Genomic DNA, 16,226 nt, shown 5'->3' with positions numbered 1-16,226 from the left:
CTGTTTCTGAGCAATGACACGTCAGCTCACGTCACTACCGCACCTGCGCAGCCATCTTGAGCCTTTAGCAAGCAACGGACAAGGCAGAAGAAAATACGAGTAAAATACAACAGCCTAACCTGAGAAAACAGGGATATGTCCGCTAGAATCAAGGATATATGAAAGAATAAAGGTCGAATACAGTGGAACGACCACGGGACAGTAACGGAGACGGTAAAACAGCCATCTAAGTGCCTCGGATACCCGGACCTAACGTTACAAGTCATCTTTTTTTCGCCGGAGTAGGAAGGAAGAGTCGAGTCGCCGACAGAAAAACACATCCAGAGTGAAACCATGAATCCCGAATAGTGAGTTTAAACGTTAGCTACATTGTAAGGCGGCCACTGTCGTGTTAATTTATAAATCAGAATTATTTGTTACGTGGTTTGTGATGTGACCTTATATAAATAATGCATGCTAATTGTTCTGTCGATTAATGTATTGTCAAACACCAGCTAGCTGGCTCCCGTGAACAGGGCGCGGACAGCTTCTTCTTTAATGTGTCAGTCTCGCGAACGGGTTTTCTTTAAACGTCAGCTGACAGTTTGCTCGTGCCTCACCGTGACGGCTGTGGCACGCGACCTTTTCACGGGAGAAATAAACGAACAGTCCAGCTTGTAAAACACGAGTAAAAACATTCATAGGGAACACGCTGCCATATACTTGTATTCAAAAACTAGTATGGAAACGAATAGCTTTAGCTTGACGTTAACGTTACACGAAGTAATGAAGTAACAGATGAGGGTTGGCTGACCTGTAACGTTAGCCTCGATAGACAGTCTATAGCCTGCCCTGTTGTTTTTTTTTTTATGGAAACATATGTTTAAGTTGCCGTCTTACTGTAACGTAACATAACGTGGCGTTAACATAATACAGCCAATATAATGCACGCAACTCTAAATTTGCCATTAATGCAACATATCGGCATCATTTCAGTTTTTAGAAATGGCTTCCCATTTACTAACATTAACGTTACAATGCACTATGGTAATCATTTGTAGATTTATTTAACTACCATTAATATTACTAGCCTACTATTTGGCTAGGGCCGAATTAAAACGTGGTTACCAGGTCCTTATCTTGAATGCTGTCGTACCTGCTGTAGGCTATGTGTGTTAGCTTCTCTCCATTGCGTACCGTGTGTCGGGGCTAACGCTAAATGCAGCTAACAGCAGATGTTTTGACGGCTGATCTGCAGCAGCCTGAAATAAGAGGACTCCCGCTTGTCACCGAATCTGTCTGTCAGTTCTGAAACGTCTCGCGGTCTCAGCGGCTGTCCTGGAGCCGACAGCAGGAGCTTCCCTTTGAATCGCTATGGAACCCTGTCTAAACTAGCTTAGCTAACACCTCCACACACCCTTAGCAGACCGTCTTTATTTCCATGTTTATTTACACACACACACACACACACACACACACACACACACACACACACACACACACACACACAAGTGCGTCTCACTATCTTTGTGGGGACCCATCATTGACATAATGCATTCCCTAGCCCCTTACCCTAACCTTAACCATCACAACTAAATGCCTAACCTTAACCCTTACCCTCACCCTAACCATAACCTAATTCTAACCCTAATCCTAAAATCAAGTCTTAACCCTTAAACAGCCCTTTAAAGTTGTGGGGTCCAGCATTTTGGCCCCACAAAGCTGTCCGGACCCCACAAGTATACTGTATTCCCGGTTTTTGGACCCCACGAATGTAGTTAAACAAGAACACACACACACACACACACACACACACACACACACACACACACACACACACACACACACACACACACACACACACACTGTATAACCTTAGATATGCTTTAATATTGCATACACTGTATCTTAAGTAGGCAGGGTAAGTGCAGGCTTTCCATCGTTAACAATTTGGTGCCACTTTTTATTAAGGCACCCCTTAATAACTGTAACAAATGGGTGTATTAATGGTTACCAAATCTAATCACATTTTGGGTAGTAAAAAAAATTATTTGACTGGTGTTTATCCTCCTCCACCATGACACTTGTCTTTTTTACTTGCTCTTAAGTTAACCAGGAAAGCCCTTTTCCATTGGATCATTTGACCACATATCTTGTTTAAAAGACTGCAGACTACAATGGACTACAATCCAGTTCTCAACAGCTTATAACCACTTGATAGGTTGTTTACCCCTTATTAATGACTGATTACCGTAACTGCAGACCCTGTTGCCAAAACGTCTTTCATTGCTTAATATAAACGGTTATATTTTTTTTATTCAAGCCAAAGTTCTTGAATGCGTCAGTGTTTAGAACTACTTTACAACTATGATTAGAGACGTCTGATCAGAGAAAAAAAGAGCCAGAGCATTTGGTGCCAGTCTTTAGTAGTTTTTGGTGTTCATACATCAGACCAGTTCAGTCAGTACACGATAAGTATTGAGGTTTCATAGTGACCTGCCTTGTACATTATACATCTGCTTTGACAGCCTTCAGCAGCGTGTTTTACATTAGTAATGAGCCTGCTTATTTACTCCTGGCTCCTGACAGAAATGTGTCTATTGAAAGTTGGCTTCAAATCTCTGGTCAGATTCCTAATCTTGTTTACGTATCCTTTTATCAGATAGTTCTAGATTTCATACTACTTTATTTGTTCTTGTAAGGCTTTTTGATTCTACACAACAATTTACATTCCAGAAATGTGATTCTTTTGTTAAATGAAAAAGGGTGTTTGTAGAAAAACCTGTTCATATTCCTCAAAGTAGGGTACCAGAAAAAAACGACCGTTTTGTCTATCTATCACCAACTCTCGCACTATTGAAAGGTTTCAAACGATGCACTGGCACTTATCTGGCAGTAAAAGCTGTTAACGTTGCCACGATGACTATTGTTAGCTGGCAGGTTCAGTTTAACTGCCTTTTTCATATCGCACAGTTCAAGTATATATAAGGCTATGCACTTGGGTTGCTTGTTGCAATAAATGACAACTGATTGACCCTCATCGTCAGTCCACATCAACACAAGCTATAGCCATGTAGAAATGTGAACTGGGCTGATTGCAACAGTGCTGTTGCATCCAGTGTTTGTGAGATATTGCCAGTTGATCGAGTGTCGGGCTGCGCTACACGACAGGTCTCAGTTTCCTTTGACACAAGAATAGCAGTGGCATTGGGCAATTCTCTACAGCTGTTGTGCTGTGTGTCAAATTCATGTGATGTTGTTTTCCTCTCAGTGATTGGGTGGGGTGGAGGGTGGTGGATGTTATTCCATCATTTTTGGGAGAACCTGCTAGAAGGAGTGGGTATCAAACCTCCACAGAAAGACCTAAACGTTTATATTCCTCAAAATAAGGCTTTAAAAAGTTTAAAACTGTTTAGGTATCAGTGCTGAGTTCAGGTATAGGCACTGAAATCCAAAAGTTTTAGGTGTTACCGGACCAGCCCTAATCCTAGTACCGGATTAACCTGCCCAAGGGCCCCGGGCACAAGTCTGTGCTTGGCCCCAGTTAACACTCCCATTCCTCCCACTCTCTGTGCATTCTGTACAGTTTGTCTATGTCAGAATACTGCCTAACCCTATTGCTTTATTATTGACCTGCAAACAGTAGTTGGACAAAAACTCAGACTCTTTGTTTGTTTGTTTATGTATGCACCATTCACCAAGGCAAGGCCACATAAGTGTAACTCATTGCGGCGATAAACCCTTTTCTGATTCTTCTGATTCTAAAATCTATACTCAAGGTCCCCTCACTACCTTTTTCTGGAGCTTTCAACCACAACAACTAAAATGGTTGAAAGACATCCCTAATAAAAGCACAACACTGAAAAATGTCTCTTGAAACTAGGGATGCACTGATCCAATCCGATGGATTAGTATCATGTTACCTTACATAAATGTCAATTGAATTAGCACAAACCACATGGCACTCAGTAAGCCTGGAGCTTTGGGATCGATATACTTCTCTTATTGTTTAAACATGTAAAAAGAGTGTGTGTGTGTGTGTGTGTGTGTGTGTGTGTGTGTGAAAGCCTGATAGATCTTCTCCCTCTGTGCCATAAAGCTCCATTGTTGTCACAACAATTAAAAACCCATCAATGAGCCACTCCACCGCTGAAAATAGTCCCCAACAAAGGCACTATTTCTTCCAGTCTGAGTGACGTTTGCTAAAAACTACAGTGGCCAGCTGTTTTAGGAAATTACTGAGCCTTTAAAAAAAAAAAAAAAAATTATATATCCCTGAGGTGTTTTGGAGCATCTTCATTAGGAACCACTAGGCTTGGGGTGAGAGCCACAGACAGATTAGGGAAGACAGAGTATTGTGAGACAGACTAACATTTATTGACAATAAGGAAAAGGAGTTTTTTTTATACTCAGCAACGTAAGGTGGTCTAAAATAATGTTCAGGTAGCTGTACTGACATCCAGGTGTCATTATTGGTAATGGTGTGTGTTAGCGCTTTTATCAACTGTGATATTCCATGCGGTAGTGTTAGAAATGTCCCGGTTCTAACCTGGATGGTTTTTCTTTCAGTGACTATCTGTTCAAGCTCCTGCTCATTGGAGACTCTGGAGTAGGGAAGTCCTGTCTTCTGCTGCGCTTTGCTGTAAGTAGTTCTGTCACACCCTCTTAAACATTTTTTTTTTAATTACTCTTGGCCTCGAAATGTCTCTGTTTCGAGCGCAACCTTTGGTTTGTCCTCATTCTGCTGTTGGCCTGACCCCGTCCTGTTGTCTCTCTCTCTCTCTCTGCAGGACGACACCTACACAGAGAGCTACATCAGCACCATCGGAGTGGACTTTAAGATCCGCACCATCGAGCTGGATGGCAAGACCATCAAACTGCAGATTGTGAGCGCACACACACACACACACACACACACACACACACACACACACACACACACACACACACACACACACACACACACACACACACACACACGCACACACACAACAGTCTCTGTAACCCTCACCTGAGTTAGGGCTGAGATCCAACCATTGTTATCAAAACACACAGGAGGTGTTTGTGTGTGTTTGTGTGTGATGTGTGTGATGTGTGTGCGGTGTGTGTGGGTTTATGTTTGTGTGCATTCAGACCAAGCTGTAACTGGATCCTGTGTTTTTTAGTTAAGGTAACAGGCTATGCCACCTCAAAACCATCCAGTTTGTTAAGCAGACATACAGCCGCTCTGCTCATACATATACACAGAAAATGAAAAGCACAGTGAGCAGTGGAGTTCTGTTCCTTTGCTTTTATAGATCACTTTAAACACACCTGGAGATAAATGGAGTTACTGTAAATGTTCTTGTTGTCACTGAGCCCATTCACACGGCAGACCATAAACAACCAGTAACTTGAGCTTCCCATCGCCTGAACCTTTCATAACCTTGTGAGGCTTTGGTGCTAGGTTCTTCTTTGTGTTTCCACTGTATTCACAAACTGGTACGTTTCAGATATATGTCATAAACCAACTATACTATGTAACACATCATGTATAACGTACATCATTTTCATGAACCGTTTGGTACGCGATTGAAGTAGCGGACAACAATGGAAGAAGTGAAGCTGATATTGTTGTTGTTGATTTCTTGGTCTGTTTAGTGAAATCTTTTGGTCTATTACCCCTGATTGCAGCTCCCTCTGGAAAGATGTTGCAATTATTGAACTTAAAAACACACAAATCAACAGTGAAAACACCTTGAACTGTGAAATTTCCCTTAATACTTTTGCCATTTGAAATTCTTTTTTAAATTCAGAACACAAGACAAAATAAGACTTTACTTGCAAAATGTAATGTGCAAAATAATCTTTTTTTCCTCCCGATTAATCGGTTTTTGTAATCATTAGGAGCCGAAATTGTAATCACGATTATAATTTTGATTAATTGCACAGCCCTAGCCTCTTGTCCATCAAGTGTTCTTTTGTTAGTTTAAAGTATTGGTTGACCACCTCCTTCCAGATGCAGGAGTAAAATGGTCCGAGTTGTATTTGTTGTAGTCGTTCTTGTTGTGACCTCACATGTGCTGAGGCCAATTCTGTAAGACAGCACTGCCTCCAACCCCTGAAAGTACCCGGCACTGGGATTTAGTATCACTTCCTAAGCAGCGCTCCAATTTATTTCCAGGAACTCACCTCCAAAGAGGGAGGACAACAGCGGAACAAAAGCAGAACACATATGACAAAAGTCCCTTTCACACAGCCTGTTCAAGGCGCTGCTGTTGCTGCCTCGCCGTCTGTAGGAAAGTTAGGAAGACGGATTGGGGAGACAGACTTTAGGCCGGCAGTGGAGGTAGTCACAGAGCTGTAACAGAGCTGAACTTTGATAGCGGGACTGTAGTGATGCGCGAGTCGACCCACAGGTCAAAATGGGGACAAAGCAGCGTTCGGAGTAGCCAAAGTTATTAATAACTTACGGAAACATTGCATGCAATAGTCCACCTTCTCTATCTCTCTATCGCTCTAGGCTGCAACATATTGCTAAAGACTCTTAGAGATTTCTTTGTTAGTTGAAAGATAGGTTCAGTAGAAAACTGCACTTTAAAAATGTAACTGTCATACATTTTTAGTGGTGCCTTTTATATTCAACTCAATGTTCAATTTGTTCATTGGAAGAATGTTGGAAATGATTTCCTTTCGTTTGTTTTGAATTCAACAAGCAATTTGTTGTATTTTAGCAGAATACTGACAGAAGTAGAAATGCAGAGCTGAGTACACTTTAATATCTGTATTCATCGCAAGTAATATTGTTATCGCAATATTCAACAACATTATCGTGTATTTTCCTCATATCGTGCAGCCATATCCGGACTGCAGGCATGCTATGTGAAATCACACACTGGGTCTTTGCCCCACCTTTGCTTGGTTCTGTGTGGAAAAGCAAAGTTGGCGTAACGGCGGACCGCCATTACGCCGCTATAGCGTAGCCTCTGTGTGAAAGAGGTGAAGTCATGACTATGGATGTCCCGATCGCATCAGATCGGAGACGATATGGGCATTTTTTAACTGATCAGGGATCTGCATTCACCCCGATTACCTTGGATCATTTACATCAGCTTGTAGTTATCGCTTCCTTTAATCACACACCTTGCGCCACATACACACCGTCAGACCGCATGGATGCAGGCACCTTTAAACCTTGTGTTGACCTTGGGTCACATTGACCCGTTTTAAATTTTTGTTTTATATCAGAAAATATGGGACGTAGAAATAAGCGCTGAAAATGTGTAGAAGAAAAATAAAAAAATTTAAAACGTTGGAAAAAGCAAAAACAAATTGTGAAAAAAGGCGTAAAAAATGTCAGAAAAAAATGTGTTTTTTTCAAGGTTGAAGGGAAGACAACAACACAGGGTTAAACCAAAATGGCGTGCGGCAACTCACCATTGTCTGTTCAGAGAGTGTCTCGTAGCTTGCCAACCCTTGGCAACAAGTAAAAAAGGCCCGCCTTTCTTAGTCACCCGTTTTACAGAAGTGGATTACTCCAATTCTTCCCACTTTTTAACCACGCCGTTATTCCCTGGAGCTGGCATCGGACGAGAAGAAAATCAAAGATGGACTATTAAGCACAAGAGGCGTTACTAAGTTTAGTTTTTGTTGTCCAGCGTGGAACTGAGACGGTTTATTTTTTGGTTGGGAGGTTTGCCGGGATCCTAAAGAGAACTGTTTTGGTGTTGAGAGAAAAGACAAATTTGCTGCTCTGAGTTAAATGTATTAAGCATAACACATATTTTAGTTACTTTGTTTACTTAGTTATTTTTGTAAACAATAAAAACGGCGTGCGGCTCTATTATCTGAGCAAATACAAGTATCCGATAGGGACTCGATATCGGCAGATATTCAATATTAAAATGACAGATCGGATCGGGGGGTCAAAAAAGCTGATAGGGACATCCCTAGTTATGACCATACAGTGCTGTAGGTTTAAAATAAGCATTATTTGTATTGTTTATTTTGATTTATAAAGTCTTAACATTGCCAATACAATGGTCGAGGACACCACAGGGTTGTTAAATGGCGCATTAGAGTTTGATTAGTCACACTTGGCAATGGAAGACCTGCTCCATTAAAGCAGCCATATTATGCTCATTTTCAGGTTCATAATTGTATTTTAAGGTTGTACCAGAATAGGTTTACATGGTTTAATTTTCAAAAAACACCATATTTTTGTTGTACTGCAGTGCTCTCTCTCACTGCTGCAGATCCTCTTTTCAGCTGGTCTCTGTTTTAGCTACAGAGTGAGACCTCTTTTCTTCTTCTTCTTCTGTACTATCTTTGATTGCACTGCACATGCCCAGTAGCTCAGATGTAGATCATGTCAGCTAGCTAGCTCCATAGACAGTAAAAGAAAGGCTGTTTCTACAACTTTGGTCAGTTACAAGGCAGGATTAGCTGGGAGACTTCTAAATGAGGGCGCACATGTAAGTAGTTCTTTTGTAGATTATGGTGAACTTGTGTGTGTTGTAGCAGTGCTTTGCTATTGAGAACGAGGTAGCATGCTAGCGTTAGCCATAGCGTTAGCATGCTAACGCTACGAGCTAATGGTTGCGGTTAGCCTGCTCGTTTCGGCTTGTGATGTCACAAGCCGTGCCGATTTTGAACAGCTCACCCAGAGACTGAAGGCAGGACACATTCAGAAACTGTATCTCACTCTAAACAGCATGGATGGATTTTTTTCAAAGTTTGTATGTGTGTGGAAGCACCAGAGACACAACATAACACCCCAAATCCCAGAAAAAGTGATTTTTTCATAATATGGGCACTTTAAAGGGTAACTTCGTGTTTTTTTGTCTTAAATGACTGACAACTTAAATGACAACATTTTTTTTTAAATTGGTCCAGTATTAAGCGAGATCGCTGCGGTCGGCAGTCAGCGATACAAGCTATAAAGTAAGTTAATACCTTCAATTTACGTTCACAAAAGTTCTGTTTTTTGCCACTGACAGGTGTCTGACAACATTATGGAAAGGATCCCTACAGAGATAGATATTTTTGATAAAGAGTGAGATCCTTTTTATAAAGAAAAAAACACCCCAAGATCACTATCACTAAACCCACCAGACTCCATGTAAATAAACAGTAATTTTATCATTATAAAACACACTTAATTTAAAGTCAACAGAAACAAACTAAAACTATCTAAAGCCGTCTTGGTTCGTCTTTCCGCTGTTCCAACAATCACCACTGTGGTTTGGTTGAAATAAACCCTTAATTCACCCATTTACTTGTAATAAATACGCTCGCTCTATACATGCTAAAAGTATTGATCATTTTCATGGAGTCTGGTGGGTTTGGCAATAGCGATCTCAAGGATCTTACTCTTTTAAAAAAAGGTCTATCTCTATAGAATATATCTATATCTATATAAATATATTTTTGCTGCTTTAATGTCCTTTTATAACCCTGTATGGTGTCCTTGAGTGCCGAGAAAGGCGCCTTCAAATAAAATGTATTATTATTATTATTATTATTATTATTATTATTATTATTATAGGGATCCTTTCCATAATGTTGTCAGACAATTGGAATAATAATCTGAGCCTGTCCGAGGCAAAACGAGCACTTTTAGTGGACGGAAATTGACGGTGCACATTTTCCCTATAAGAATACATTGCAGCCCGGTTCACAGCTGCTGGTCACAGCGTTCTCGCCCAATACTGGACAAATTTCAAAGATTGTTTTTCACATCAGTCACTTACTGTGCACACAAAAATATAGGACAATAGGGTCCAGGTTAAAAATAAACTGAAGTTATGCTTTAAGTGGGACTTGGGACTCTGGCTTAGATAGGTTTCATTAAACTAAGTTTAGTTAATCAGATTGGGTTTGTGCTCCCATGAGTTCAAAGCAGGAGTAGGGGAATGCTCACTTTCAATCATGGATAGCAGGACAAAACTACAATAGAATCCACTGTGTCCTTAACAGGCACAGAAATAGAGCTGATGACACTGTTAGAATCTGGCATACACTTCACAGTCAACTGCCAACTACATTAAAGCATACGCTTCTTTATTTATCCTCCATAAATACTTTAAATGAATAACGGGTATTTCTACAATAAAAGCCAGTTTTTAAATATTTTCTGATTGTGGCCACCACGAACAAAGGAACGTTTATAAGAACGTTGAGATTGGGCCTTTAGCTGCTTGTAAATGAATATGGTAAACTCAGCATAATGTGCATTTACGCATCACTAGTTTCATGACTCTGCTGCTCTGTATTTATTGTGTCTTCATCCACTAATTATTTCACCATTTCTTCTGCCTGCTACACAGAAATAAGCTGACTTGAATCAAAGTAAATGTAGCTTACTGTTAAGCTTCCTTCAGGTCAAATACACTTTATTTGTTTATAGTGCATTCTACTTCCTACTGCTCTATTTCTCACGGCTACTGCTCCTTAAAGTCAAACACACATTACGTGAGCTCTTTTGGCGAGGGGATTTTGATAGGAGGCATTCATTCATTTATTCAGAGTCTTTATGGAATAGTGTTTGTGTTATGTTGATTTCTAATCTTTTCTCCCTTGCCGTTCTCAGTGGGACACTGCAGGCCAGGAGAGGTTTCGTACTATCACCTCCAGTTACTACCGCGGAGCCCACGGCATCATAGTTGTATATGACGTGACGGATCAGGTGGGTCGGCCCTCTGGACTTCTTCCTCAGAGTAGGAAATCAGTCCGTTACTTTATTGCATTACTAGTTAGTTACCTTGCTGAGTAAGTTAAATCCAGTAATCAAAATATTTTGAGGTTCAGTACCAAAACCTGTTCCAGTTGGACATTGTGAATGTGAGGTTGCTCCAGCTTTTCATGGGAACATAACATTTAATTTGCAGGGTACTTCTTCAAAATGTTTTTCAATAATTGGCACCAAAACACCATTGTTTGATTCAACACAAAGCACACATTTGGTAGGCTACAGTTCTGTTCATCTGATGAACTGAAATCCATAGACAGGCAATCCCAAGTGTTTCTGCTCCCAGCATGACATGTAGAGCTCATTAATGAGCACTATAGTTATTTGAATGTGATGTTTAGCTTTTGGAAATCAATCAGCCTCAAAAACGAGCAGAGTTAAATCTCTAACAAGCACAACAAGTAGTGAACATTAGAACCACTTGACAAATAGTATTCACTGCAGGGCCTCATTGAGTTGTAATGGAGTGTGCTGGTGTTAAGAATGATAAACTACAATTCCCTGTAACTGTATGAATCCCACTGCCCAGCCACAGTGGCGTTAAAAACCTGTAAACTCCCGTTTGTCATGCTCGTTCTCTCGTCATTGCGCAGGAGTCCTATAACAACGTCAAGCAGTGGCTTCAGGAAATCGACCGCTACGCCAGTGAAAATGTCAACAAGCTTCTGGTGGGCAACAAGTGTGACCTGACCACTAAGAAAGTAGTGGACTACACAACAGCCAAGGTAAGGCTGCTCTTTGTGCATGGGGGTACATTAACATGTTAATTATTGGCCTGTATGAGGCTTAAGGGGACGTCAATAAAGACATATTATTAAAGAACATTTAAAATAAAAGTTGGTATTGAGAGCGCCCATATACGGAGGCTCAGTCCTCGACGCAGAGGCCGCGGATTCAATTCCGACCTGCGGCCCTTTGCTGTCATTCCCCCTCTCTCTCCCCTTTCATGTGTAAGCTGTCTTGTCACAAATAAAGGCCTAAAATGCCAAAAAGATCATCTTTAAAAACAAACAAAAAAGTTGGTATTGAAATAGTCAACATGAACAAAAAAGCCTCAAGGCTCGCGGGCCAAATCCAGCCGTTCACCATTTTTGATCCGGCCCGCATATCAATTTAGGTTCACAACGAAATTTTGGCCCAACTAGTTGTGCGCCACACCAAAAAAAGTCAGGAAACTGTTTTGTTAATTATGTGACACTCAAAGCCGATTTTTGGCAGATTTGCTGACTTGGAGCTTCAGAAACGGAAGGCTTGTATCATATGGACGCGCCGACAGTGTTGTTGTCATTACTTAGAATTCCTCATGGGGGCGACAAAAACGACGCACTATAGCTTTAACTTTCTACAACCACTGATAGGTCTCTGTATGTTTCGAGTTTCCCTCATAAGTGTCTTGCTTTTTTCCTGGCAGGAGTTTGCCGACTCTTTGGCCATCCCCTTCCTGGAGACGAGCGCCAAGAACGCCACCAACGTAGAGCAGGCTTTCATGACCATGGCCGCAGAGATCAAGAAGCGCATGGGTCCCGGGGCCACAGCCGGCGGCGACAAGCCCAACTTAAAAATCGAGAGCACCCCCGTCCGGCAGTCTGGAGGGGGCTGCTGTTAAAAGACCCCCCAACCCACCACCCTGACCATCACCTCCACCACTTCCACCGAAATCTCCCTTTCTTCTCCTGCCGTGTTCCCTCCCATCATCTCCGCCACTTCCACACCCCACCATTCCTCCATAACACCCTGTAACCCTCCACCCCTGCTCCCTGACTCCCCTTCTATCAGCCCGCCTGGTCATCCGGGGATGGTTGGTCGAACAGAGGAGTAAACTGTAAGAGTGTTAAGATCAGAAAACAGATTGAAACTTTACAAGGGTTAATTCGGGCCTGGACACCCATCAAACAGGTGGGCGAGCAAAAGTGAATAGTCTGTGAGGGAGGGACAGAAACAGACACCCAGACCACTTTGGCTTTCTGCCAAGAGGACAGATAGAAAACAGATACGGGGGGAAGATTGGTATTGATTTAGAGTGGAATGAAGGCAGTGGGGGATTAGGTTTAGATACCGTGAGCTTATCTCTATACACACACACACACACACACACACACACACACACACACACACACTCTCAAACACAGTAGTAGGGTGGCAGAGGTTAAAGAGATTTAAGCCAAACACTTTCTCCTCAGTCTGTGTCTGTCTTTGCTGATCTCCTTCTTAGGGCCACCCCTCCTCGCCCCAGCCCAGACTTTTCATCCCTGGAATAATTTACCTGCACAAACACACACACACGCAGGTACAGTGTGCTTGAGTCGCCCACTGTAGATGCTCCGTACACAGCAGGAAGTGTTCCTGAACAGTGACTCATCATTGCCATTTCTTGATGAGGATCCAGGGAAAGCCCATACAGCGAGCCTCCTCTCCCTTCCATCTGTCCTCTCCCTCACACTCTCACAAGGTGTGTTCAGACAGGAAGCAAAGGGAATTTTCTCGTCACGTCAATTACGTGAGTTTAACCCACACAGTTCGATCCGACTGGGCACATACCGGTTCTCCTCAACTTCTGTTATGCTGCTCAATTACCCGTGCACCGTCCATTTAAAGGAAATACTAACTAATGACGACAACAGTACTTGGCAAATAGCCAATCAAATTGCAGCGTGGCCACAGGCAATCAGCCACACTTCGACGCATTCGATTTGTGACATCCTCTTCCATTGCCAAAGACTTTAGGCATGTGTATTGTTGTTTTCTCCACATAGCGGCCCGTTGAGCCAAGCACAGTTAAAACACCATATTAAAACTATTATACCAGCCACTGATTGTAGAATGATACTTTTTTGTTGTTGTTGCTCAAGTTAAAACACAAAAGTACTCACCTTTCCATTGACTTTTTATGCAATCGCGCTAGCTCTAAAATTTTCCTCGCGTTCTGTCTGAACACACCTTTTAAGGTACTGTATACGGACGACTGAAGTAGATGCATGAAGAATGAAAAACAAGAGCTTGTTTTCACAACTCTTCACACGTAGCCAATGGCTGCGTAAAGTGAGCACGATTGTCGGATTATAGTTGCAAAAATTGTCAGATGCAGTTCCCCGCGAAAATGCACCACGGAAAAGGGGGTTTTAGATGCTGTTAGTCAATCCGACAAGCATCTCATTTGAAGCATACCGAAGTGCAAAAACAAGCTTAAGTAGCATAGTGAGCACTTGTGGGGCTAGTTGGCAAGCCACTGTGGCTGGGGAGCTAACTTTTAGCATTGTCAGCTAGCTCGGCCGCTAACAGTAAGTTAACAGTTTACTCAAAAGACAAAGTTGCACCATCGACTCCTGTCTGCAAACCGTTTCTCTTTGCTGGGAATGTTTACATAAGACGCGGTTGGTACACCACAGCTAATACGATAGCCTGCTCCACGTGGGACTCTTCAGCTCTCTGTTCCCTCTAAAGGCGCAACTGCCAAGATGGTTTGCGATTGGTCAATGGCACAAATTCACGTGTCAATAAAAATTCACCAAAGTCAAACTAGGGGAAGCAGTGCAGATTTACTTTGGGGCGATTCCGCTGAAATAAATTGTTTTTAAAAAGTTAATGCTGGTGTGACCCCCAGCCGCTTGTCTGAAACTATAATGAGGAGAGAGAGCTCCATGCAAAGACAGGTTGTAGTTAGTTTAGACGGAAGCATTAACCAAGAGATCCTCCAACCAAAGTCCCCGCTCAACACTTAGAGTTAGAAGAGGACCCACTGGCAGGTCGGGTAATTCCCCATGTAGACGTCAGAGCTGGGATGGAGGCGGAGGGTTGTGAGAACTGCAATATATGATGTTAGTTTAGTCCTTTTTCAGTCTTCATTTCACACACACAAAAGAAAGCAATGTGACAGAATGCTGTAACATTTAGCACGGTGACTTCCTGGAATGACACTAAATATAACAGTCCAAGGACAGGTAACGCTGCATACACATGGTGAGATGTGAGGGGGGGACACAAGCAGGTTAACTTAAAGAGAAGCAATTGGCAATTCTCTGCATTGAGCTTAATTACTGTTTTATTATTGTGGTTTTACTGTTTTTATTTTTTTTATTTTATTTTCTCATTGATACTTCTGATAGAGGCAACTTGTACAATTAGTTTAAACTCTCATGCTTAGTCAGTATGTGACGGAGTAGGTTTTAGGGTGTTATTTTCTTCTTGCTTGTTTGCAGATGAAGCTGAGGTGGAGATGTGGTGTGGGTGTGTGTGTCTGCTCGGGGTTGGGGGGGGTGGGGCTCTTACAAAAGCTGCTGTCCCTTCCCTGAAAACATAATTGTGTCCCGTTTGGACACATGGTTGACGCCTGTCTCTCATGTCCCTGTGCGTTTCGGCTTCCCATGATGCTTCAGTGTTGCTGTTTGTGCCACCTGTGTTATTCTTCTTTTTTTTACATTGGGAGTCTTTGACAATAATCACCGCTGCCTCAGTATACTTCAAATGCACTTTTAACCAGGCCATAAGTTTGTTGTCCCACAACGTCAAAAAGGGGGTTTCAGACGCACGCCATTTGAAGTGTACTGAGGTCTTCACATTCAACACGGCAGACCTTTTCTGCATTATTGAAGATGTCTATAATCGTGGACATGGACACTTGAAGACATCCCTGGGAAGTTCTAGAGCCATCTTCAAAAACTTGTTTAGATGTGATCAGTGATCTGTCAGTTTTTCAGAGTTTACTCGTATTTGAGCGCGACATTTCATTCTTGACGTCAGAATAATCTTAACTCGAGGTCCATTCACCATTTTGCTGTCCTGATCGAGGAACAAACGGTTCAGAGCAGTTGTACGAGACGCGTCTGTCACTGACGTATAAACGGTGAAATCAGCGCCAGGTGTCGGTCTGTTTTCCATGCTCTGGAGCTCTGAGCGGCTCTCTGCTTCTCACGGCTGTATTAGGTCTCAGTGGTGTTTCCAGGGGAACTGGCAGGAATGTGAGGAAAAGAGCATCCCCCCTGCCTTTATAGATGGGCCTCTACACTTGTGTAAAACTTCTGTGAGACCTCGTCGATCTGAGCCGCAACTTTTTACCCTGTTTTTACAAGAACTGGAAAAGATGGTCAAAGGGCGAACGTACTGTACTGAAGTAGCATAAGGGCCGTCTGAGAGGTCGCGCTTTGATTTATCTCGGTTAGCCACAGCAGGGAGATGCATGCTGAACAGAAGCTAATGGCATTCTGTTCCAGACCATAGTCAGCGTCGTCACACGTGTCGTGCGTCTGGAGGTTCAGGGACTGACTGGTCTCAGGTTCGCCGACCGGATATGAACTCCCGACTCTCCCCTCCAGCCAGCCATGTCACTGCAACGTGATGAATTCCTGGAGATGCTCCCTGACTGGGCCCCCTCCACTCAGATAAGGGAGTCTCACCCAGGCTTTGGTTGCACTCCTGGTTCTCTCTGAAACGAGAACCAACACGAGTGTCGCCGCTCTCCTGAAACCTGAATATACACGAGTCCACGTTACGTTGAAAACAACAGCCTCATCGCTGATTGATG

General features: G+C 42.5%; 1 protein-coding gene across 1 annotated transcript; it reads left to right on the top strand.

Annotated features, from left to right (window-relative positions):
- The first annotated feature begins 53 nt into the window (after positions 1–53).
- On the top strand, positions 54–15,195 carry rab1ba (zRAB1B, member RAS oncogene family a). Its single transcript, XM_031290708.2, has 6 exons — positions 54–347; positions 4,549–4,621; positions 4,770–4,865; positions 10,550–10,645; positions 11,302–11,433; positions 12,120–15,195. The coding sequence occupies exons 1-6, from the start codon at positions 334–336 to the stop codon at positions 12,312–12,314; spliced, it is 606 nt and encodes a 201-aa protein (XP_031146568.1). The 5' UTR covers positions 54–333; the 3' UTR covers positions 12,315–15,195.
- Positions 15,196–16,226: the final 1,031 nt, after the last annotated feature.

Source organism: Sander lucioperca, chromosome 17 (assembly GCF_008315115.2).
Source record: "Sander lucioperca isolate FBNREF2018 chromosome 17, SLUC_FBN_1.2, whole genome shotgun sequence".
Lineage (NCBI taxonomy): Eukaryota > Metazoa > Chordata > Actinopteri > Perciformes > Percidae > Sander > Sander lucioperca.
This window is presented reverse-complemented; position numbering and strand designations above follow the sequence as displayed.

Coding starts and splice junctions, on each gene's coding strand:
- rab1ba (XM_031290708.2), top strand. Junction 10,646..11,301: donor TATATGACGTGACGGATCAG/GTGGGTCGGCCC, acceptor GTCATTGCGCAG/GAGTCCTATAACAACGTCAA. Junction 11,434..12,119: donor TGGACTACACAACAGCCAAG/GTAAGGCTGCTC, acceptor TTTTCCTGGCAG/GAGTTTGCCGACTCTTTGGC.